General features: G+C 44.2%; 2 protein-coding genes and 1 long non-coding RNA gene across 5 annotated transcripts in view; all 3 read left to right on the top strand.

Moving 5' to 3' along the window:
* Positions 1-2226: 2226 nt before the first annotated feature.
* Positions 2227-7908, top strand: LOC118227050 (G-protein coupled receptor 26-like). Its single transcript, XM_035417138.1, has 3 exons — positions 2227-3355; positions 3685-3798; positions 4523-7908. Exons 1-3 carry the CDS (start codon positions 2688-2690, stop codon positions 4758-4760), a joined length of 1020 nt encoding a protein of 339 aa, XP_035273029.1. The 5' UTR covers positions 2227-2687; the 3' UTR covers positions 4761-7908.
* Positions 7909-8411: 503 nt separating this feature from the next.
* On the top strand, positions 8412-18758 carry LOC118228510 (carboxypeptidase Z-like). Of its 2 annotated transcripts, none has more exons than XM_035420073.1 (11): positions 8412-8968; positions 9847-9882; positions 10815-11189; positions 11410-11625; positions 12546-12742; positions 15190-15351; positions 16808-16966; positions 17190-17325; positions 17674-17813; positions 17939-18038; positions 18388-18758. In XM_035420073.1, the coding sequence occupies exons 1-11, from the start codon at positions 8875-8877 to the stop codon at positions 18726-18728; spliced, it is 1956 nt and encodes a 651-aa protein (XP_035275964.1). In that variant the 5' UTR covers positions 8412-8874; the 3' UTR covers positions 18729-18758. The 2 variants fall into 2 exon arrangements, with proteins under 2 accessions (XP_035275964.1, XP_035275963.1); XM_035420072.1 differs by having other exon boundaries at positions 12546-12775.
* A 1321-nt stretch (positions 18759-20079) lies between these two features.
* The window catches only part of LOC118226910, a 65585-nt gene continuing 61912 nt past the window's right edge, over positions 20080-23752 (top strand). Inside the window, exons 1-2 of one of the 2 annotated variants that reach the window (XR_004765125.1) lie at positions 20080-20163; positions 21353-21464. This is a non-coding gene — a long non-coding RNA (uncharacterized LOC118226910). Of the gene's footprint in view, positions 20164-21282; positions 21465-23752 lie in introns of both variants that reach the window. The other variant, XR_004765124.1, reaches the window with a different exon arrangement.

The following is a 23752-nucleotide window of genomic DNA, read 5'->3' as shown; positions in this document are numbered from 1 at the left end:
TTTGATGAAATCCATGCTGGGCAGGAACTGTACCACAAGGATCATGCACAGGCATGAGCCACCTTTTGACATAACGTTTATATAACTGTATCTAAAGTAGTAGATGAGGTTAACTTGAACGCATGACGTGATTTCAATCATCCGATTTACAGCTGATATTGGAGACCATGAAGTATGAAATTCTTATCTTACAGGTTATTCTGTATGTGTGCATGCACACACAAATAAAATTGAATTCATAATGGCTGGCATCGCACCTCACATCACCCTGTCACCTGGGGGTCATCCACAGCCGGCGACTGCTGTTGATAAAGACTCGGGCCTCGGTGACCCCAGGGCAGAGGCTGGGCGAGAGCCGGCGCCCCTCTTAGTGATTAATGAAATCCCCATTAGCATCGTCCCTCCTGCGCGCGGCGCGCTTCTATTTCCGTGCTTTTTAATTCTGCTCCTTTTAACCCCACATCAATTATCCCACACGAACTGCGCCCGCGCCCGCTCGTCACGTTAATTACACCTGCTGATTTACACCTCGGTGTGTGTGTGTGTGTGTGTGGAGGTTAGTTAATTATTTACTGTACCCCGGACTTTTCCAGTTAAATTGAAGGCTTCGGACAGTTCTAGTTCCTGTTTCCTCTTTCTTATTTCCGTGAGTCTGGCGGGCATTTCATTAAATATTATTATCTGGGATTGTCACTTCATATTCACTTCAAAACTTAACTTTTTTTTTTTTTTTTTTTTTTTAAAGGTTTGGAATTACATATTGTAGTGTCCTGCTGAGGCACGTGATGGTTTGAATCTCAGCCGACTTCACAATTATTTTCCGGTCCATTATTAATGACCAGCCACAAGAAACGGACCCCGTCCTCTCAACTATATGAGTGTGCGACTCAGGTCAACACTGTTCTATGCGGCTGAAAAAGAGAACGGTCTAAAACATAATTTTCCCTCAGATATCATATTTTATAAACAGCACACCATTATGGCTGACTGAGTCACTCATGTCGCTGACATGTCACATGAAGAGCAAATGTCACAGTGTGAGATTTGCTTTTATTACTGTACTAAGACCTATTTGGTAAACTGCCATAGTTCACCCAGGTTAACTCCTAGATTATATTATAGCATATAAAAAATAATATTAGAACAGAAAAACAATCTTCAGCTGTCATTCATGTGTTTATCCATAAGTGATTTTAAAAATGATAAATAGGTTAGAGTATGTTAAGGTAATGAGTTAATTTGGTTTTACTTGCATTGTTGATTAAATGATCAATATTAAAAATAGCCGTTTTCAAGCAGTCACTGAATGTGATTGACATCCAGAACTGAGAGGGTAAGACATGAGGATGATGGACCTCATTAAAAGGTTATTCCTTCCTCCCGAGAGGGGGGGGGGGGAGAGAGAGTGGGAGTTAGAGTGAGTGGGAGTGAGTGAGTGGGAGAGAGAGAGAGAGAAAGAGATCTGCCTTAGGTAGCAAGCCAAAGGGTGGATTTACCCTTCTGACATTCATATGACATGTTGATAATGGCAAGTGACATTATACTAATTCAATCTGAAATATTGATTTAAACAATGATTTCAATGAAGAGACACGCGTGGTTCCATAAATAGAACTCCACTATTGCTTTTATTAAGATACAATATGTTCTGGCAATTATTGTCAAAACAAAACGTGCAAGTGAGAAGAAGCCTACACCGTAAAATGCCTAGTGTTAATTCAACACTTAACAGCTAACATTTGGTCCCGCTCTAGAGTGTGGGACCAAATGTAAATTGAATTGAATTAACCCTGTACATTATACTATGTATGACCTGCATGTGCATTACACATTATTCCCATGAACACACATTGCCACAGTAATATTGCTTTATGCAAAAAGATGAACACAATCTGACAATGCTGGTTTATCAGTCAAAATGGAGGAAAACAGTAGACATACTTCTCCAGAACAACCTATATTAACCATTTTCTTATTTAGGCCACGGGCTGTGAGTTATGATGGCCTTTATTAGAACTGGATTTCCATTAAACCGCGAGAACATCAGGCAGCACCCTTAAATTCTCCGGTCTCCAAAGTATTAATCAACTGATAACCGAGCAGCAACGGGAAAAAAAAAAAAAAAAAAAAACACTAAAATATAACGAACCCTACTGTGCGCGCGCGAGACGTCTGTTATTTCCCTAAACCAGGTTTCCCCTGTTGTGAAAACGTCGCAGAATCGTCACTCTAGCGATCAACAGACCATTACACGTGAAAGTGAGCGTGATTTGCGGCTTGGCTTTTCTGCGCATGATCTGTGAATAAAGGCATTGGCAATACCTGTATGAAACACATTGTCTCTGTGTTTCGTGTTGTAGCGCTCATACCGGCAGGGGAATACGAGAAAGAAAACACTGTTGTGTTTAAAACAATTTTCAAACTCCCGTGAAGGTTGGTTTGTTTTTTTAAAGAGAAAGGCGGAAGAGAGCGGAATGATCTGCCAACGAAAGAAAGCGCGCGACTACTGGATTCAGCACTCTGGACAGCTCCGTACGACAGCTGAGGTGACGAGACTTGTTGGAATATTATATTTTTAACCGAAGAATTTAAAAGTATTGAGGATGTACGTCCAAGGACCATGCAGGGGATGATGTACAGATTTATAAAAGCAGATATTTTGCGCTGGTGAAACTTTGGCTCGAGAAATGGACTTAGTGAAATCCTTTTTGGCGTTGTTTATTATTTTGGTGGCGATTGTCTCTCTGTTGTCGAATCTGCTGGTGTTATTATGTTTTATGTGCAGCGCCGAGATACGTCGGCAGGTGCCTGGCGTATTTATACTGAACCTCTCTTTTTGCAATATACTCATCACAATTTTGAACATGCCGTCCACATTGTTTGGAGTTATCAAAAACCAAAAGCCTTTCGGAGACTGCGTCTGTCAGACTGTAAGCTTTCTAGAGACTTTTTTGACTACCAACACAATGCTGAGCATGGCAGCGCTTAGCATAGATAGATGGATCGCCGTAGTGTTTCCACTGACTTACTCCACTAAGATGCGATACAAGGACGCTATGATCATGGTTTTCTATTCTTGGCTCCATTCTCTCACGTTTTCCCTCATCGCGCTCCTTTTGTCCTGGTACGACTACAGTCACGTTTACGCGTCCTGCACTTTACATTTAAGCGAAGACCGCGGCAGGACGAAGTTCGCGGTGTTCACTGTCGTGTTCCATGCCACGAGCTTCGCCCTCTCCCTCCTGACGCTGTGCTTTACCTACTCCAAGGTCTTAAAAGTCGCGCGGTTCCACTGCAAGAGGATAGACATCATAACCGTGCAGACCCTGCTTCTGCTGGTTGACATTCACCCAAGGTAATTTATGACGTTACTCATTTGCTTAGCATGCGATTTACTTCCTCCAGTGTTGCAAAGTTAGCGCCTTGGAAGGGATTCAAACCTACAATCTACTGGTAAACAATTTCCCTTACCTTAATGATCAGATAGATTGTGACGATAAACTGGTGAATTTAACTTCTGCTTGCTATAAAGGTTTATTCTCTCTATACTGCGTGGAGGCGTAGTCACAGGTAACTGGATAAGGAGCAGCAGCTTTGGTTTGCTAATACTTGGACACAAATGCTTACATCATCTTTTTCTGTTATGTATTTTTTTTAAAACATATCTGTTTCAAATGTTTCCAGCGTAAAACAACGGTGTCTTATGGAACAGAAGAGACGGAAACGCCGTGCCACGAAGAAAATATGCATTTTCATCGGATCATTCATTTTCTGTTTTGCACCTTATGTTATAACGAGGTAAGTTGACTATCGAAACCATAAATGCCTCAGAAATCCCACACTGGTGATAGTAATAACTCGAAAAATCATCTAAATACAAATATTATTCACATAAACAGGACGAGGAAATATTTTTAAACAATCATATGAATAAGTTGTTAAAAAGTCCACACGTGTCCAAATAAATGATTCACTATGTGAAATTATTAATGTGGATAATAATCATTTCTGTAATATTTCCAACAGAATTAATCTGGAAATCAGGCATTTGAAAAAAAAACACATCCAGGAATATGTATACTGTATGCACTGTGCCTCTCTATCTAAACAACAGATCCATCTGTGGAAGTGTAGTGCACGTGTTATTGGGGGTGTCACATTTATTTTTCATGATACGGGGCGGACTGTCCATGCTACTATGGGGGAGGGGAGTTAACATAATGAGAGTTCTGATGAATTTTATTCAGAACATAGCCTAGAATATTCCCAGGAGATTCGAGTACAAATATACAAATGGGAAGATATGGTTCTTTTCAAAGCAGTCCCTGCAGTTTGCGCTTCGAAACGAATGAGTCGTTCAAAAAAAAAAAAAAAAAAAGAAAGAATGAATTATACATTTGCCGTGTAAGTGTGCGCACGCGACTCGCTTCTGTTCTCCCCGAGCCCCGGAGCGAATGAAACGTGAGGGCGCGCACGTGCTGCTTCCACATTTAGAAACGCGCGTTGCCTTGCCTCTTCACAGGCTCGCCGAGCTCCTGCCTGTCGTGCGCGTCAGCCCGCAGTGGGGGATCGCCAGCAAATGTCTGGCATACGGAAAGCCGGCGTCCGACCCCTTCGTCTACTCCCTCCTTCGGCAGCAGTACAAGAACGCCCTGGTCAACATGGTCAACAAACTGCTGAGGAGGGACCTCTACCCTTCTTCTGGACACAGTAATTCCCTGGACACAGAGAACGACTGCAGCTTGCAGAGAATCAGCTAACTGAGACTGCGCGTGGGCAGACCTTGCCACGGCCTTCCAGCGCGAGGGACAGAACGGTTGTAGAGGATGTGCCTGGCCACGTGCATGTGCACAGCTGTTTAACAGACACCTAGAGTGGCTCTATGAGAGAGAGAGAGAGAGAGAGAGAGAGAGAGTCTGGGACTCGAGTCAAAGCTCTTACAATTCAACCTTGCAGGGTCAGATTCCATGTTCCCCCAGAGTATCTGAGATTAATTTCGCGTTATTAAAAATGTTAATTTGAAACGAGTGCTGGAAGGCAAACGGCTTGTATTGTCAAACAGGTCTCATTTAAAAGAGTGAAAACATGCAAATGTTTATCTCTTTTTCCAGTTTTTTTTATTTATTTCAAATCAAATCAAATCCATTTATTTTGTATAGTGCTTTATTTTTACAGAAAACTGCCATGAAGATGCTTTACAGAGAGCAGCAGGATAACTGGTCAGAATCCAGGCTTGTACCCCCTAAAAACCAAGAAGGTGTGAGGTTTAAAAAATCCCAATTTGGGAGATAAACACTTAAAACGGTAGTGAGAGAAACAGCACAAAGAGAAGAAATCTCGGTAGGAACTTGTCTACCAAGGGAGAGCCATCCTCTGCTTGGCTGGGCCCGTGTAATTTGTTTGCTTATTACTTGAAATATGATTGTCGGTATTGTTTGTCATATTTCAAATGAATCTTGCTGTGTGAATTTAAATTAGATTCTGTATTTGACAAATATGTATCATTCCCTATCAATTAATTGGGTAAAAACTGCAAGATGGTCAGAGAATGACCTCACTGGCTTGATAGAAGAGTTTATTCTGAGCTGGAAAATGGCTTACCGGCTACAAAAAAAAAAAAAAAAAACGTATTCAAAGCAAATGTTTTTTTTATCTGTCAGGAAGCATTTTTCCTGCTTTCATTTTGGAAATCACAACATACATGGCCTTTGAAGATGACCACGCACAGTACGCATTGCAGGCTTGCATTTAACTGAAGAGGAGCCGGATTGCTGCCTGTATGTAGGCATTGGTGATGAAATGCATTCCGGAACTGTCAGGACAGCAAAAGGCCAGAGGGATTCTATAACCAGGAATCTCCCACACACATTTCAGCCTGTTGGTCAGGTGCCCTGTTAATGTTAAAAACTGCTGTTTGGACAGCGCCACAGCCAGGGACTGAATAAAAGGGGATGGATGTTGTTGTGCACTCTCAGGAAAAAAAGGTTCTTTGTCTCCGGAGGGGAACCCTTTTTAGTTCTTTGTGGAACCCTCTGAGGTAAAAAGTGTGAAAGCTCCCAGACTGAACCATACTGTCCAGCATGGAACCCTCGCACTAGACAGGGTTCCACTATGGAGACACAGAGGGGCCTTGTGGCATCCTTTCTTCTGAGAGTGTGGGTGGGTCATGACTGTGCATGTGAAGGTTTCCTCCTGCTCTTTAACGAACTGAGGCACCATTTCCTCTGTACTATATCACTGCTTTCATGTAAGGGGTACAGCAAGGGCGGCCAGTTCCAGTCCGGTAGGGCCAATGTGTGGGCAGGTTTCCACTGTCACCAGTTACACTGGCTAAATTAGCTACTCTAAATGACCAAAGGTATCTTGACACCCTTTGGTCTGGGACTATTTTTCACAGTTTTTGGCTTGGCCCCTTAGTTCCAGTGATGGCCGGTCTTAATGCCATTGCATACAATCACATTCTAGATGATTCTGTGCTTCCCGAACAGTTTGGGGAAGGCCCTTTCCTGTTTCAGCATGACAATGCCTCCAGACACCAGTCCATATAGAAATGGTTTTTGTTGGATTGTTTGGAAACCCAACTGCGAGCCAGGCCTAATCGCCCAATCAGTGCCCAACCTCACTAATGCTCAACTGGCTGAATGGAAGCAAATCCCCGCAACGAAGCTCTGAGACACAGCAAAATGTTGCCTGGAGCCATGACCTTTCAGGGCAAGCGGGGTAAAGAAGACATCAAACAGATATGCCTACTGATCTCTGTGCAAAAAAAACAAAAAAGATATGTTCAGAGGTATCTCCTGCTGTGGGCCACCTCAACCACGTTCTGCTTGCCTGGCTTTAAATAGCATCGCATGTTCACAATGTTACATGGGTCCTGGATCTTAATGCACTTTGCCATTAGTCTGAAAGCTCTACTCCAGGGCTGCCCAACCCTGTTCCTGGAGATCTACCGTCCTGTAGGTGTTCACTCCAACCCTAACAAAGCCACACTTCATTCTAGAGCAGGGCTTCCAAACCCTCTTCCTGGAGATATACCTTCCTGCATGTTTTCATTTAAACCCCAATTTGGCACTCCTGATTCTACTGATTGGCATATCTAGAAGATCAACAAGATTTCCAGGAGCAGGGTTGGGCAGCTCTGCTCTAGCTGTTGAATGAGGTGCGCTTTGTTAGGTTTGGAGTGAAAACCTGCAGGATGGTAGATCTACAGGAACAGGGTTGGGCAGCCCTGCTCTATTGAACTCCATAGCAAAGTGTTTTGGCCTCAAATTTAGCACATTTGTGGAGAAAGTTGTTTTAAAATGTTTCTTACACCTGAGTATCTGTTCAACTGAAATTATCACCACACTGCATATTTCATTTAGCAGAAACCCCTATCCAGTCTGACTAGGACTTGTCAAAAAGGCTGCATGAGACACTGGAAGCTGGCACATGCTTACATGTGCTACTCCAAGTTTAAGGCCAAGTGGTTATAGTACATAGAGGCGATGATGTAACATTTTGCATTATTAAAAAGCCAAAGGGAATCATCACTTTCATCATTACATCAAAGCTTCTATCTTACCTGAATGTATGGCCAGATTTGACTGAAATGTATTTGTTACATTTAGCCAAGAAGGGAGCCATGTATAACATTATAAATATACAAAATGTGTGAAGAATGTTCTATTGTTCAAGTGCTTTTAATTACGTTGTGTTCGTGCCAGATTTTATTGATAATTGACTGTTGTTTTTACAGTGTTATTTTGCCAAAAAGAGTTGGCTCATGCCGATATGTTCATATTTCTATTTCTGTCTAGATTCTTTGGAAGTTAGCGCACTTAAACAAAGCCCACTCTGCTATCTGCTGTGTTTTAGCGTATGAGCGAATTAATTTGTGAAATGTAAAGTTCAATAAAGTTTCAAAGGACCAAACTGTGCATTCAATGACTTTACATATGTTGTGCATTACTGGGTGACATGCGTCAAAATGACAAAGAAGCAGGGATTTTTTTTGCAAGAACCTGAATTTAATTCAAGTACAAAACAGCCATTAATATCGAAAAGAAGGCTTCCGTTTTAGTCGTTGTTGCCTATTTAGCTAAATGCCACTGAGTTCAATTTTACACCAAACTCCGGAGTTTTTATTACGCTAAGCGAATCAGCTTTGCACACTCATTTACTCCCTTGATATCCTTCCTAAAACAACAAGAACCAGAGGCCTCCTGGGAAAATGAACGTCCTTATGGATGCAAAGGCCCGCAACCACGCACATGCGTCCATGGTTACAAACATTCCGGTATTCCCCCTGGGCAGTGTCCGGGGTTGACTGGGGTAGTGCAGAACATTAAGTATGACACAGACTTTTTAGGCTTTAGGCATTTGAGAATCTACTTCCTACTACTCAAATACAGTTGTAATTAGTTTTTTTAAATGATCAGAGCCACTTTTAAATTCGAATCCTCAATTTCAATCACAAACCCGCACACAGACATTGGATGGCAGAGACTATCTATCTCGTCTGTCGGCGAGACCTTGCGGAATTCTCGCCCGGAGCACACGTCGTCGTCCCGTAAAGTTAAGCAGAAGGACTAAGGCAAATAGCCACTTCCCGTAGTTTGTTGGAGGCGAAGAGTTAAGTAGTTTGGGTTTAGTAAATTACAGTTGCATCCAATTGGCATACGTATAGTTATTTTATTGCGTCTTCCCGCTTATCCTCTTCCGTCTAAACTCGCTTGCCTCTGTAATTTGAGATTTTTGACCGTAATGTGCATAATAAACTCCCAGTTTTTTTTCTGGGATGCTTTGTGAGCTGAAAGTTTACGCGGTAGGTAATTAAAAAGAAGAGAGCGAAGACGCGACTGCCACATCGCAACGCGTGTGGGATACGAACGGATGGAAATGCATTCTCTCGTGTTTGCCTTCAATATATTGGCTACCGTGGTGTGGTGTGCTCCGCCACGTTGCGAACCAGTAGACGAAATTCTAGGTAAAGTATGAGCGCCACAAAACGGGACAGTTTTAAGCGGGATAGTTTGACTTTTGTGCGTTTCGCATTGAGACGCTGCACACCTAAGAGTTTCAGACGCAAATTCTGCAGTGTCTCATCGTAAATATTTTGTGCGTTCATATCAGAAATATGTATTGGGCGCTTCGGAATGATGTAATAAATAAGGGTTTGGGAATATCCTAACGTCCATAATGTGCGGTCACGTTATTGTCACCGTGCATCATAGCACTCTAAGAATGAGGCGATTTGATTTATCTTAGTTTTTTTCATTGAGTCAGAATTTGCAGTCTTATTTCAGAGGTGAATTCCAGCTCGGTGTGTTCATTCTGGAGATAGACGGGGAGGATTACTGCTTTCTGCATGGGTTGTTCAGTGAAATGGAGAAAACTAATAATAAAATATTGTGTTGATTATTATTATTGATGCTTACTGATGTATAATAACTCGCAGATCTGTTGTATTTATATTACCATATGGTGTAAAACTCAACAACTTACTGAAGTAAATGTCTATACAGTAATTCAATGATTTTTGAAATATTTGCAAATGCATTTTCATTCGATAGTCTGATATGAGAATGACTGAATATAAGAAGTACGTAAGACAATATATATGCTTGTATGAACTGCTTTCGAACTCCTCAGTCTTTATCCAAGTAACTTTTGGTAAACCTTTGCTTGCTAATGTGGAAATGAAAGATCTCTTAACAAGAACTCTGCTTCCATCTAGTGTTAGACTTTGTAGGTAACACCGAGGTCACTTGCTCGTATTTATTTATTTATTTATTTATTTATTTATTTATTTATTTATTTATTTATTCATTCATTCATTTATTCTTTTTCTTTTTTTTTTTTTAGGAAGATGCAAGTCCCGGGGGCCCTTTCAGGAACAACGTAGGTGTTGCTTTTAAAGTTGTTGAAAACTGAAACTAAAATATTTGCCGATAACGGTCAAACACTGGCCCACTTATCTGAGCTTCCATTGTGATTTAACTACACAAGTTTCCTCACGAATGTTTCCTTTTTGTAATCCCACCCAGTCAGGATATTTAACGTGAGAAACCCAAGCTGTTTGGACAGGAGAGGGAGGGGGTGCAGGGGTGGAAGCTAAATACTCAGAATTCTGCTCGTATCAAATTTCGTGTTTGGCCAAATAAAAAAATAATGGTTAGCTTGGCTAGGAAGTCGAAACCAAGCTGTCCAAGGGCTCAGATTTGGCCCAAATCCGGTCCTTCCCAGGCCCGGGGAAAAGGCACCAGACACCCCGTTACTCCCGCCCACAGACAGCGAGAGCTCTGCCCCGAGGGCCGGGGCATAAAACTGTTTCAAATACCAGCGCTAATCGCAGGACGCAACACGTCTCCGCATAGCTTCACTGAAAGCGTTTATCAGCCGAAGACCAACCCCCCCCCCCCCCCCCCCCCCCCCCGGGAGTCTTTCCCGGCAAGCTGGAGACCCTGTCTGCCGTTACCTGTGGCACTGTGAATGATTAAATCTGTAAATCATTTAAAAATCATTTAAAAAAACTTTATTTGAGAAAATAAATAAAAACTGTGCAGCTGGACATTTTCTGGCGAGTGAACTGCTGTACTGCCTGCCATTTTATTTCACACTGTGTTCTTGTTTTTCTAAGAAGAGTTGTGACTTATTTATTTCAAGCTTTTTTCAGACGATAATCTATCAGGGAACAGCCATGCGTAAATAAGCCTTGTGTTATTAGCTGTAGACTTGAGAATGACGATCATATTTAAACAAATGTTTTTTTTGTTTGTTTTGTTTTGTTTTTTTTTTTAATTACGTAAACGTCTCTCCCCGTGCCCGTTCAGCGGAGTGCGCGGAGCTGGAGCTGGGCTACTGCGACGACATGCCGTACGACTACACCGTCTTCCCCAACATCCTGGAGCACCGGAGCCGGGAGGAGGCGGAGGCGGGGCCGGAGTACCTGCTGCTGAGCGTGGTGCACTCGCTGCTGAAGGGGGAGTGCTCGCCGGACATCCGCATGCTGGGCTGCTCGGTGCTGGCGCCGCGCTGCGAGGGCGGCGCCGTGCTGAAGCCCTGCCGCCGCTCCTGCGAGGAGGTGAGGAGGACCTGCGCCCACGCCTTCGAGGGCATCGACATGGCCTGGCCCTACTTCCTGGACTGCGACCGCTTCTTCGTCAGCGACGAGGAGGGCTGCTACGACCCGCTGGCCATGCTCAGAGGTGTGGACATCTGCCCCTCCCCCCAACACACACGCACACACTCACATGCACACACTTGGCTTGTAACTCACTCACTCGCAGACTCAATGTTTAGCAGGCTGAAGATTCTCCACAAGGGGGAGCTATTAGCACTCAAGTAGCTTAACGGTCCTTCGCATCAATGACAGCTGTGTGGTCCTTGCTTTAATATCACACATGTCTATATAAATATCCATTACAGAAAGGCAAGAGGTTGCCCTGGCCAGATTCTCCCCTGAGGAGCCCTCCACCATCATCCAGTTCACCTACCAATCGAACGCGCAGATGATCAACGTGCTGAAGAAGACCGCGGCGAAGTGCTCCCACATCTCCAGGACGTACAGCATCGGCCGCAGCGTGGAGGGCAAGGACCTCCTGGTGATCGAGTTCTCAGATAACCCCGGCCAACACGACCTCTGTGAGTGCTGCTTCCGATGTCCTCTCAGTGTCAGATGTTACGATATGAAGAACAATAACACGCCATTTTGTTGTTGTATTACTTCGCCTGGGAGCCACACCTGTGTTATGTTAACAGAGATAAATGCCTGTTGACTGATAATGTATTTTTTTCTCCCTCATTCAAATCCATTGTAAATGACAGTATTAACCAAAAATTAAGCCTGTTTCTAGGTGGGTGAAACCTCTCACTAGCAAGAATCATGATGGACCGGTCATTTTCACTTTTGTAAAGAGTGATACATACATCAAGAGAAATGTCTCTGCTCCACATAATTGTTGTACTTCTGAAATCTTTTTTGGCCTTATAGCAAATACATGTTCTTATCTCTTACTTCTTATCCTCACAAAGGGACTTCACAATTGAGGTAAGTATTAGAAGGTTCAATATTATTATTAAATTCTCAGCCATTGCAGTGCAGACATAGTTTGATGGGCAATAACTGATAAATTTGCTCTTATTTGACGTACAGCATCATTTTTCCCTGTGGTTATTCCAGAATTTATATTGGTATTCTAAAGAAGTGACAGTGAGAGCAAAGCAGTTCAGAACTTAAATAAAAAGCAACAGATAAACAGTACCACGACTAGAGCATCCATCCTACATGTCATGACATCTCATTTATGTCATGACATCTCATTTATGTCACAACATCTCGTTTATGTCATGACATCTCGTTTATGTCATGATATCTCAATTCAGATGTTCTATTTAATCTTTTGAGAGCCTGAGAGGGAACTCCAGAGTCCTGAAGTGGTTTTGAGAGTAACGTGAGATATTTTAATCACCCCCCAGTTGATTTCAGGTCACATGACTGCATCTCTGTCACTGTCTCCCATGGCGATCTCTCCCCCCCACCCCCCCACCCCCCTCCCCCCCAGTGGAGCCGGAAGTGAAGCTGATTGCCAACATGCACGGGAACGAGGTGCTGGGCAGGCAGCTGCTGATCTACCTGGCCCAGTACCTGTGCTCGGAGTACGAGCTGGGCAGCACGCGCATCCAGACGCTCATCAACAGCACGCGCGTCCACATCCTCACCTCCTTGAACCCCGACGGCTACGAGCGCGCCGCGGCTGAGGTAGAGGATAACCCTGAACCGGAAAACCAGGAAGTAAATATCAGTTTCAGTGCGGCTCCGCCTCCCACAGCGTCGTCCTGTCGCCTCGTCACCTGAGGCCCGGCCGCCCACTACCAGACTGTCCTCTGGTTCACGTGACAACCCAAAAACCCCTCCCCTAAACTAAACGCCCCCCACCCCTTTCGACGCAACGATAATGGACACCAGCCCGCATGCAGTATCCCAGAGCAGTAGACAGTAGGTGTAGTGCAGTGGTAACCAACCCTGTTCCTGGAGATCTACCGTCCTGTAGGTTTTCACTCCAACCCTAACAAAGCGCACCTCGTTCAACAGCTAGAGATCTCTTTCTCAGCTGCTAATTAGTAGAATCAGGTGTGCCAGTTTTGGGTTAAAATGAAAACCTACAAGACGGTTTGATCTCCAGGAACAGGGCTGGTTACCACTGCCGCAACGCAGTCCGAATCCAGAGAGCATAGCCAGATTTCGCGAAGGCGCGACCAATTAAATACCGGTCCCTCGTTTCCAGCATCACAGGACATCTGGCAGTGGGAAGGCTGTTGGTCGGAAACATTTTTCAACTAACAGGAGATTTTCTGTGCCTTGTGGTTTCATCTCCTTCTACCATTAACATAGTGGACTAATATTAGAACTCTAGTACTTAATTAGTTTCAAGTAGAGAGTTTGTTTTTCCTCCTCTGTGTGACGTGTGGGCACCACGGACGAAATTCTGAATAAAAAACAAGAAACAAAAAACAAATTAAAAACAAAAACAAAACAAAAAAACAAAACCCCAAGAAACAAAAGTTCTCCAAAGTGAAATATGCAGTAGCTTAACAGCATTGGGATAGCCTGTTAATAAAATATCGAATACCGCTACTAATGCCTCATAAATCATACTGTTCTTGCAAAGCTTTGCATTACGGAGGGCAGTTTTATATGTTTAATATACAGCATGTATCCAAATGTGTCTGGTGCAGTTACACAATTGTACTTTCCTATTGAGACTCAAGATTTTGGTGAATCATCAATAGGTGCTCAATAAGAGTACAGCTAAAGCCGTTGTAGGACAGCTGCTGAACATGTTTGGATATGGTGTACGTTACTTTGGAAAACTGCCCATCTTAATGCATGGTTTTGCATTGAGCTGTGTGGTTATAGGCATAAGTAACAGTATTTAACAAGGCTTATTTGGTGGGATCAAACATCAATATTTTTCATGCAGCCATGAAAAATGATTAGACAGAACAAAGCTTTATGATTTATCTTCGGTTTCGATACATTTAACAAACAAACAAACAATCTCAAATATCAAAAAAAATATATGAGCATTAATAATTCACATTGGCATGCATAAATAATCTGCTTATTTCTGAAAAATAATTTGAATATGAAAAGATGTAGAGAGAAAATCAAAGTAGTATATTGTGCATAAGATTAAAGAGTCAAAGTTGCAGGGTCATTAGACGTATTGGAACAACCAATAACACATAGAGAGGGAATAATGCATAAATAAAATTTATCAAACACAATTTCCTTATGCTGTTTAAAAAAAATAAATAAATAAATAAAAAATCCGGGACAAAATATGATGCATAGAGAGTGACGGAGTTCCGTGGGAGGGAGTGGGAATCTTGTCACCGTCTTTGCAGTTCTCCCAATCTGACGACGTTCCCCGTTTTGCTCGTCTCACCCAAACCGAATTCGGAAAAGGCGAATGAACCGTGCTGTTCCATTGGCTCCATCGGGCACGGTGAAGGGTTGCTCCGGAATGCCTCTCAACACCCACCTCCCGCCCAGCACCGCTCTGAATCCGTTCATTTTAACCGACTTTGAAGGGCACTTTTAAAACGCTGTTGCTGGGTTACCACACCGCCATCATTTGATGTATTTACTCGAACTATTTAAAGCTCAGGTTTATTAAAATTATTCCTGTGGGAAGGCCACAGTCATTTGAAAACAAAGCCCAGAGAACATTAAAGTAAATATAGCTGATATCACCGTCGCTTTTGGTCGATTTAGTTACATATTATTGGTCGTTATGTGCAATTAAACTCTTTCTTGGGGGCTTGCTGTCATCCAGTATCCCTCTCTGTGCCCTTCTATGGCTGAATTAGCAGGCGTGGTGGTGTAATTTATTTACATAATGCAGTCCAGTGACAAAGCAGCAGCAGCCAGCAGCGCTGCTATTGGTTGAGAAGGCATTGTGGAGCCCCGCCCACTCGTGTCTGTGTCCAGTTGCACGCCGTCAGTGTCGGTTGTGTGTTGGGGCATGCCGTCTCCAGGATGTGCAATCTGATTGGAGCTCGGGAAGGTTTCCTCGCTGTCTCTGTCCCTCGACCCCCATCGATCCATCCAATCACACGCTCGCACCGCTCTCTCTGCCTGAGCCCCCTGAATTTACCCATGATCCTTTGTTCTCTGCTGCCGCCGTGCTCGAATTTGCGCAGGGTCCCGTGTACAACGGGTGGACCAGTGGCCGCGCCAACGCCCAGAACCTCGACCTGAACCGGAACTTTCCGGACCTGACCTCCATCGCTTACAGCCGACGCAGGAACAAGCGCTACCGCACCGACCACATCCCCATCCCAGACTCTTTCTGGTATGGTAAGGTATGAACTGTGTCTTTTCCTACCTTACTCCACCTTTCTCCCTCATCTCTACTGTATGTTAAAACCCTTTAAGGTGTGAGGTCACACCGTACACGTATCTGATTAGAAAATATTCTCTGAACATTCTAATGCTGATGTCACAATCGCTGCTGGTGACTGAAAGCAGTGGAGTTCTAGAACACTGACTTAGAATTTTGAAAACAATATCAACTCTTCAAGGGGATATGGCCGCTTTTCTGTTGATGGTCTGCAGTGTTTGTGACATAGCCTACTGTGTACTTTTAAGTCCTTGAAGTTGGGGGGACGGCCCTTGATTTCTTTACATACAATGGGTAAGTACCGTAACCCTGTATCATTCCATTTGGCACTGTGAGAGCTCCTATTACGGGATTAAGAGTTAACTTAAAAATAGAATTATCTTATGAGACCGAAGACTGATCTTATAAGACTTATGAAGACTTATGTTTTTCCAGAGTCCATCCAAATTCTTTCCCTCAGTTTTACCATATCAGAGAGCAACCAGAGAGGCATTTCTAGGCAGCAACTTTCAGATTCTCCCCAATTTTGAAAGAAACCACGTGTACTTCTGTGCCGGCTCTGCTCTTACCCGATTATAACAGAAAGTCGTTTAAGTTTGAACATCTATTGATATTACTGTGGTGAGTGAGTCCCTTCCTGTGTCATAATCTCGCTGACCAAGGCTGTTTTAAAGATGAGAGAAGGATCCTTTGTGCATCACGTTGACCCGCCCTGGAGCTGATCTTAGCTCCGGGCAGAGCTGACTCAGACCTGTCCGATAATCCCTTTTTACCGTCCCCGTCCGTCGGCGCCAGGTAATACGACCGCCAAAACGCCGCCCGTCCCTGCCGGAATGTTCCGGGCGTCGGCTGATGTCGGGGCGGGGGCCAGATGGAGCTGCAGACGGGTCGCGGAAGGCAGATCAAAAGATCTCGCTTTGAGGGCTGAAGTGTCAGTGATAACAGGATGGTGGTCACAGCGGTTATATAAAAAGCTACATGGGTCTTGATTTGGGCTTTTTTTGGGGGGGTTGGGAGTGGGGGCGGACGGAGGGTTGGTTCAGAGCTCTATTCAGCTTCTGTACAGTGCTCAGTCTTCAGGAGCCCGTGTACAATAGATGGCTTTTATGTCTCAGGAAACCTGCTTTGATCATCTCTTTGCTTGAGAGATTATCTCAAGGCTTTTTGTCTGATTTGAAACAGCACAGGAGGAAAAGCAAGGAGCTGAATCCCATTGAAACATCCGGTAGTTTACAGTGCTTTATTAACAATGAATTAAACCTTTTATTTTTCAGAAATAGCAAACATGGATGTAAGTGATTTGCTGTCTGCAAAGCGTTTTTCCCGATTCTGCCTCTTGAGTCACCACAAGGTAAGAGAAAGGAGAGTGGAGAAATGACAGCGTTTGCACCCCCCCCCCCTTCCCCCGTGCAATGCAGGTAGCCCCCGAAACGTACGCGGTGATGAAGTGGATAAGGTCCATCCCCTTCGTCCAGTCGGCCAGCCTGCACGGAGGGGAACTCGTGGTCTCCTATCCGTACGATTTCTCCAAACATCCGCTAGAAGAGAAGATGTTCTCTCCTACTCCTGATGAACAGGTTACCTCCCTTCAATGTTGATTGAACACTGGCCAAAGTCAGTTATTCCTATAAGGCTTAGTTATAAAGGCTTTGGCTGCATCTGACCAAGTGCTCATGCTGGTGCTTGTCTCCATTCAACCTCTTGAGACCCAGCAGTGTTTTTTAAAATTATGTATATATTTTTTTACACAATACAAGTGTCTCGTGTGACAGAAACATGCAGCGCAGCCTCTGCCTGCAGGTATTTAAGCAGCTGGCCCGGACCTACGCCGACGCGCACGCCACCATGTCCGACAACAACACCAACCGCTGCGGCGGCTCCTTCGCCAAGAAAGGGGGCATCGTCAACGGCGCCCTGTGGTACAGCTTCGCGGGAGGTGAGCCAATCATCCTCATAGTGTAGCAGGGTTCCCCTGGGTTCCCCCGAGAGAGACGCGGGGTCTGCTGGGGTCCCCTGCCCCGGTCCCGGAGATCCGCAGGGTCTGCTGGGGTCCCCTGCCCCGGTCCTGGAGCGCCCCAGCCCTGCTGTATATTTGAAAAATAATTATTCCCATGTTTGCCTCCACCAAGCCACATTCTCCTCCTTACAGTACCAGAGTTCTGTAGCTTTAGGGACTTTTACCAAACATGCAAAGTGACATGGAATTGAAGCCTCACCAGGGGCCTGACTGACCAAAGCCAAATGACAAGAAACAAAAAGAGAGGTTCCTCCCTTCCAATGACAGGCATGTCTGACTTCAACTACCTGCACACCAACTGCTTCGAGATCACCGTGGAGCTGGGCTGCGACAAGTTCCCCGCCGAGGAGGAGCTGTACACCGAGTGGAAGAACAACAAGGAGGCCCTGCTCTCCTTCATGGAGTCGGTGAGTCCTCCTCCTCCTCCTCCTGCTCGGTCGCCCCGGGCAACGATCCGCACCACCTCTCGTTGGGGGTTGGGGGTGGGGGCGGGGGATGTGCGTGCCGGGCCTCACCTCTCTCTGTCCCGCAGGTACATCGAGGGATCAAGGGCGTGGTGAAGGACGAAGACGGCAACGGGATCAAAGGAGCCAGGATATCTGTTAGAGGGATCCGGCACGACGTCAGGACAGGTGAGCGCCGACCGTTCATTGGCTTAGAAAGCCCTTATTCACACCTGCATGTGTAATACTACTGCTGCTACTACTACTACTACATCTACTGCTACTGCTACTACTACTACTACTACTGCTACTGCTACTACTACTACTACTACTACTGCTACTACTACTACTACTACTACTACTACTACTACTACTACTGCTGCTACTACTACTACTGCAACTGCTACTACTACTGCTCTTACTACTACTGTATGTGGGTGTGCATAACTGACACCCTTGTTTCTTCTCCACGCACCCTCCCTCATACCCCCTCCCTGTGTCTGTGTCTGTGTGTCTGTGTCTGTGTGTCTGTGTGCAGCCGAAGACGGGGACTACTGGAGGCTACTGAACTCGGGCGTGCACGTCCTCACCGCCTCCGCGCCGGGCTACTCCAGGGTGATGAAGAAGGTGTTCCTCCCCGCGCGGATGCAGAAGGCCGGCCGCGTGGACTTCGTGCTGCAGAAGGCCGTCCTGGAGCCAGACGAGCCCGACCTCCTGCCCGCGGACACCTACGACCGCTTCGACCCCTTCAACCAGCTGGAGCGCTACTCCCTGGGCGAGCATGGGGGCGGCGGGGAGACCCGGCAGGAGAAGCCCTGGTGGTGGGGCTACTTCACCCAGTTCGGAGCATCAGCCCCCACCTGGCTCCTGAGGAACTAACAGCACACCCCAAACCCCCCCCCCCCCCCCCCCCCCCGCCCACACCCCAAACCTGCCTGTTTTTACACACAGCTCATTTTACACAGCTGTATGTGTTACTGAAGCTATTCAGATTAAGTACCTCAACAGCACAACAGCAGCAGCAGCAGCCCAGCTGGGAATCAACCCCACGACTGTGGCGTCGTGGGGTCAGATCCCTAACCATTATACTGCACCGGCACCATTAGGTCTATCCCTGAATCCAGGTAGAGCAGGTGAAATTGCATAGATGTGATCTCTTTCCTTTTCTTTGACAGCATTACTGCTCAAATGCAGCTGTGTAAATGACAGCTTTATGAATATGGTATATTTCCATAAGGTGATTCTTGGTATTTTTACTGAAATGCGTGTAGGGTAGTGTCAGCTTATCTCTGGCCAGCGATGACTGGGTATGTTGTCTGCAGTTTTTTTTTTATTATTGCTTTGTTTTTTACCTGGATAACTGCCAGGTAGACTCAGTTGGGTGCTCTGGGACACCAGATATTGTCATTTTGAAATCCACCGTTTTCACTCATGGAGACAAAGATTCAAGTTTTGTACTGACAGGCTTTGGATAATATTCACATTGTATGACCAGTTAGTTCACGTTCTGATATTTGCTTGATATTTCGCTTGATGTTTTAATACAAAAACCAAAGTATTATATGAGGCAATAAATAAATAAATAAATAAAAAAGTTTTAACAAGATGCCATGACATGACATGACACATGGCGAGAAAATAATTGTTGATGCACTGTAGAAGACTGAAAAAATGCCTTTTTGTACCACTTTTTTTCAAAATATAAATTAAAATATGTATCCTTAATGCCTGGCCAATTCATTGCTGAACACAACTTCCCAAAAAAGTTAAATACATTTTAACACGTAAATAAATAAACTGAAATCAGTCTACTGCATTATACTTTTCAGGTGTTTCAAACACGTTTACATACTATACCACAGAAATGCTTAATTAGTATTAGTTACAGTACTATTTCTATTAATGCATTCTACATCTTGAAGTCTTGTGCGTTAAACCAGAGGTTTATACTCTCTGTGTAGGCTATAATCAGCCCAAATGTTTGTATATCTGATTATGGTACCAATATTTTCAAAAATGATGTCTTTATATAGTCAATACAACGATGGGTACAACTGGATTTAATTTCAAAACGATAATTAAAACAAATGATTTAGGGATAGTTTTTTTACGATTAATTAAAAGGCGCATTTGTTACCTATATTGTATTGATTGACGTTTGTTCAGTCAATTGTGATTGCTTTCGCCTGATATATCGATGAAGCTCGACTGAAGAAGCGGGAGGCTAGACCACATGACCGGGATATCCGTCCTGAATCTCGTTTGAGAACGAGTGGATGTTTTGGTTTGCAAGTGTGGAATGCAACAACGACCGGTAAGTTAGCAAGTGTTCGAAGGCATGTGTTGCACGCATAAAGCCATACAACCGCAGTTGTGAGAACAAATATTTTTTTTAAATATTGATCCCTGCGTGTCAGCTGCAGAAGATTGTGTTAACTTGTGTGCAGCCACATTGATGCACAGCCAAATTCATTAACTGATTTTGTCGAATTCTACAGTTTAAATGAACGGTAGAGCCTGATTATTGTCAGCCACTCGTCTCTGTAATTACAGAAGGGAGGCATTGTTTAACATGTTTTGGTAAAACAAAGGCATGTTAATTTAAAAATAAGCTCTTTTCTCATATACCAAGGGATAGAATAGTAGCCTACCTAACTTTCGCCTTCACAACAGTGAACGCTAAACATTCCTTACAAACAAATGTTTCCTACGCCTAAGAATTCCAAACGACATTTCTAGAAAGATCTGTGTGTAGCCTGGCCCGACCTAAAACATGTAATAATACTGTTCAGGCTAAAGCTACTTTTTCCGTAGTACATGTCATTTCGTGTTCATTGTCTTTTTAAAATTAGCAATCGCCAGAAGGGGGCGCCAGAGTATAATTAAAGATTTGTCCACTTACCAATCCTGTATTGATACTATAACATAGGAAACCCTTCCAGCAGGTGGAGTAGCAGCCAAAGGCGTCGGTCTAACTGCTACTGTGCTTTTTGTTTTGTATAACACATTTAAACAACGATTTCAATTTCAAAACATATGTATGTATGTGACACGTTCCAGGTACAGGTCAAACATCAGCATAATGCAGCTTAATAGTGTTTATGATGATTTATGACTATGAATAGTGTAACCATATACTGTATTTGAATGTAATCATGTTGCATTTAAATGTAGACCAATAGTTTTAAAATGTGCAGAATTGTTTCTGCAAAGGTAAACATGGGCGTGAAATTTGCTCTTGGGAATTCACAGAAACATGTGAACATGGTTCCATGTATTTAAAAAATAGCACTATGAATGTAAGGCCATGTTTTCCTTGAGTATATACAGTATGTCTTTTTTTATGCACATGTTTTCTCTGTCAGTAGGCACTTGTACATGTCAAAATATTTTGTATTTTGTACAATAAGCGTTTAAACGCGATACCGTTCAGCAGGACGCGTGAAATGTGGGACGTGTGAAACGTTGGCGGAGCTGAGTGTTTTGTCGTCGTTGTGAAACAGGGCATTGTGGGATCTGCAGGCGCCATTCACCCACCAGGACCTGACGGGCACCGCATGGTTCGGCAGAAGGGTGTGATTTTTAGGCCTCGATGGTCTGCGGCCCCACTTGGCGGTAAGTGGAAGCGCGGCTCCGTTTTAGCGGCTGTCGAGGAACTGCCTCTTTTTTTTATTTTTTATGGCGGTGTATTATTTATTTACATATTCATCTGGAACACTGTGTAAGTGTAATACTTATGCACCGCGGCGATTTTCAGAGATCTCCTCGGGTGATAGAACCTTTCCAAAGTGTGTTTTTTATTAAAAAGCTTTTTTTGCCCAACAAAACCAGAAACCAGAAAAAAAACCTCCTATTTGCTTTCCAGTGTCAGGTTCCTCATTTCCCAGGTAGCTGCCCGACTGTCTCTGTTTCTGTGATCTGAAAATGGGATTGTTGGTGAAAGCAGTACGACTGGTTGTGGGGAATCATGGAGTGGTTGAAAAGCTACACTTACCCCTTCTGTACCCATGCAATCATACGCGCTCACACACACACACGCACACACACACACACACACCCATGACACACACACATATGGACATGTATGAAAACATGCCTGTACACCGTCTTCTTCAGTAAGTGGCCAACCGTCATGCTGTTTTAAGTGAAGATACTTTTCTGCATCACATTTGTATTGCCTGCTTCAATTTCACTATTTTTCTTTTTTGCAAAATGTCATTTTGTCCGGCCATACTCTCATATCGCACCAGTTTGAATGTACTCTGCTCTTGGGAGGTGAGGTTTTTATACTCGTACAATCTCATGTTTCCCAGTCCCCATTCATTCACAAATAAATCTGCCAAAAAGAAGACAAGCTCAATAATGAACAACCATCAACAAAAATGGCTTTCCCCCTAATCTTGTATTCCCAGGGACAGTGTAGGTTGCACATCTTGAGTACTTCTGTTGACATCTTTGCCAAGCCAGCTGGCTGAGCCTTAAGTGTGCCTTTTAACAGTTCTCTTGTCTCCCATAACCTTTCTGCCCTCTGAGGAAACATTTCATTGATTGTAGAAAGATTCTACTTTCACTGATCTTACAACCCAGAGGGAAAATGAAAGCTCACTTACTTTGGAGTGTGGCCTAATTCCTTGTTTTCCTAGGGTCATCTTGAGTAAACTGCTTGTACAAGATGTGTATGTGAAAATAACACTTGCTCACGTTTAATACTTTGCTTGGTCAGTAAATATAATAATCTTGAAACGGTATGGTCCTCAGTGCTGTGAACTTCGTGACCGAGATCCAGACGTAAGAGTCAGCTCTGTGGCGCCCTCTGATGGTGGAAAGGTGAGGTAATTATCTTGCCCCTGGTTGGAGGCTCTGGCTTCATGCCATGGAGGGTCATGCCTGCGTTTGACTTGTGGCCCGAAAAACATAAGCTGTAAATACTAACTAAAGAATCACAGGAACCCGTGACATCTGATTGGTCGGAAAACTTCAGCAAGGTTTTTGGACAGGATATCAGTTATTTCCTGCTTCTTGGTTCAAATTCTGAAGCGTTCTGACTCGGATGTGCCATCACACGCTCCTAAATTGAGAACCACGTACGGTACTAACTGCACACAAGAAGCGCTGGTCAGACCTTGATCTGTGGAGTAATAACTGCCAAACTGACTGATGAGGGCGGTTAAGATCAGGTCTCTATCTGTCACTGAGACGCAGGTGTAAAGGGGTGAGCCTGAAGCCGCTGCGCTGGCAGGTTTATTTGGGCTCTTTTAGGGTTCCTCTGGGAGCGCCCTCGCTGCTTAACTGATTAAAATGCTTTGCCTCGTTTGTGAAAGGAGTTCAGCGATCGCTGTTCCAATAAATTTAGCTTCAGTGGCTCTTTGTTTGCCTGTGAAATCGGCCCTTTGTCGCTAATTGCTTTTCGGGACACCGCTGAGATGGCCCGAGTGTTTTAAAGGAACATAAACTGCGGGATGTGTGGAAACGGAAGCGGTCTGAAACGTGCGTCCGTTTCTTTTCTCCCCGGTTCGTCACCTTTTTTCCAGAGTCAACACGTGACGGTGAGCTGGTGAAGTGTTGAAGCTGTTTGCCTCGATGGCACTCATTGAAAATGATCAGCAGGTAAATTTCAAGATGTCGGATTCTTGAATCGTAATCGCAATTTTCGAAAAGGCTGATTTCTTAACCGACACCAAGGCGATTCATCGAGCCTCGTCTGCAGCTCCTCAAAGCCTTCGACACTGAACTTATTCCCCCTGATTTTACCTTTCGGTATGAACTCAGTTTGAACTTTTTAAACTGCAGCATGTTGGGGAAACCCCAGTGCCATGTTTATGTATTGACAGAAGTTTGGGGTGCTCAGCTGGAGCACCAAGGAACAGCCGTGGGGTGCACGGTTATTCTGGCGGGGAGCCCAA

The sequence above is a fragment of the Anguilla anguilla genome, chromosome 5 (genome assembly GCF_013347855.1).
Source record: "Anguilla anguilla isolate fAngAng1 chromosome 5, fAngAng1.pri, whole genome shotgun sequence".
In the NCBI taxonomy this organism is placed as follows: Eukaryota; Metazoa; Chordata; class Actinopteri; order Anguilliformes; family Anguillidae; genus Anguilla; species Anguilla anguilla.
This window is presented reverse-complemented; position numbering and strand designations above follow the sequence as displayed.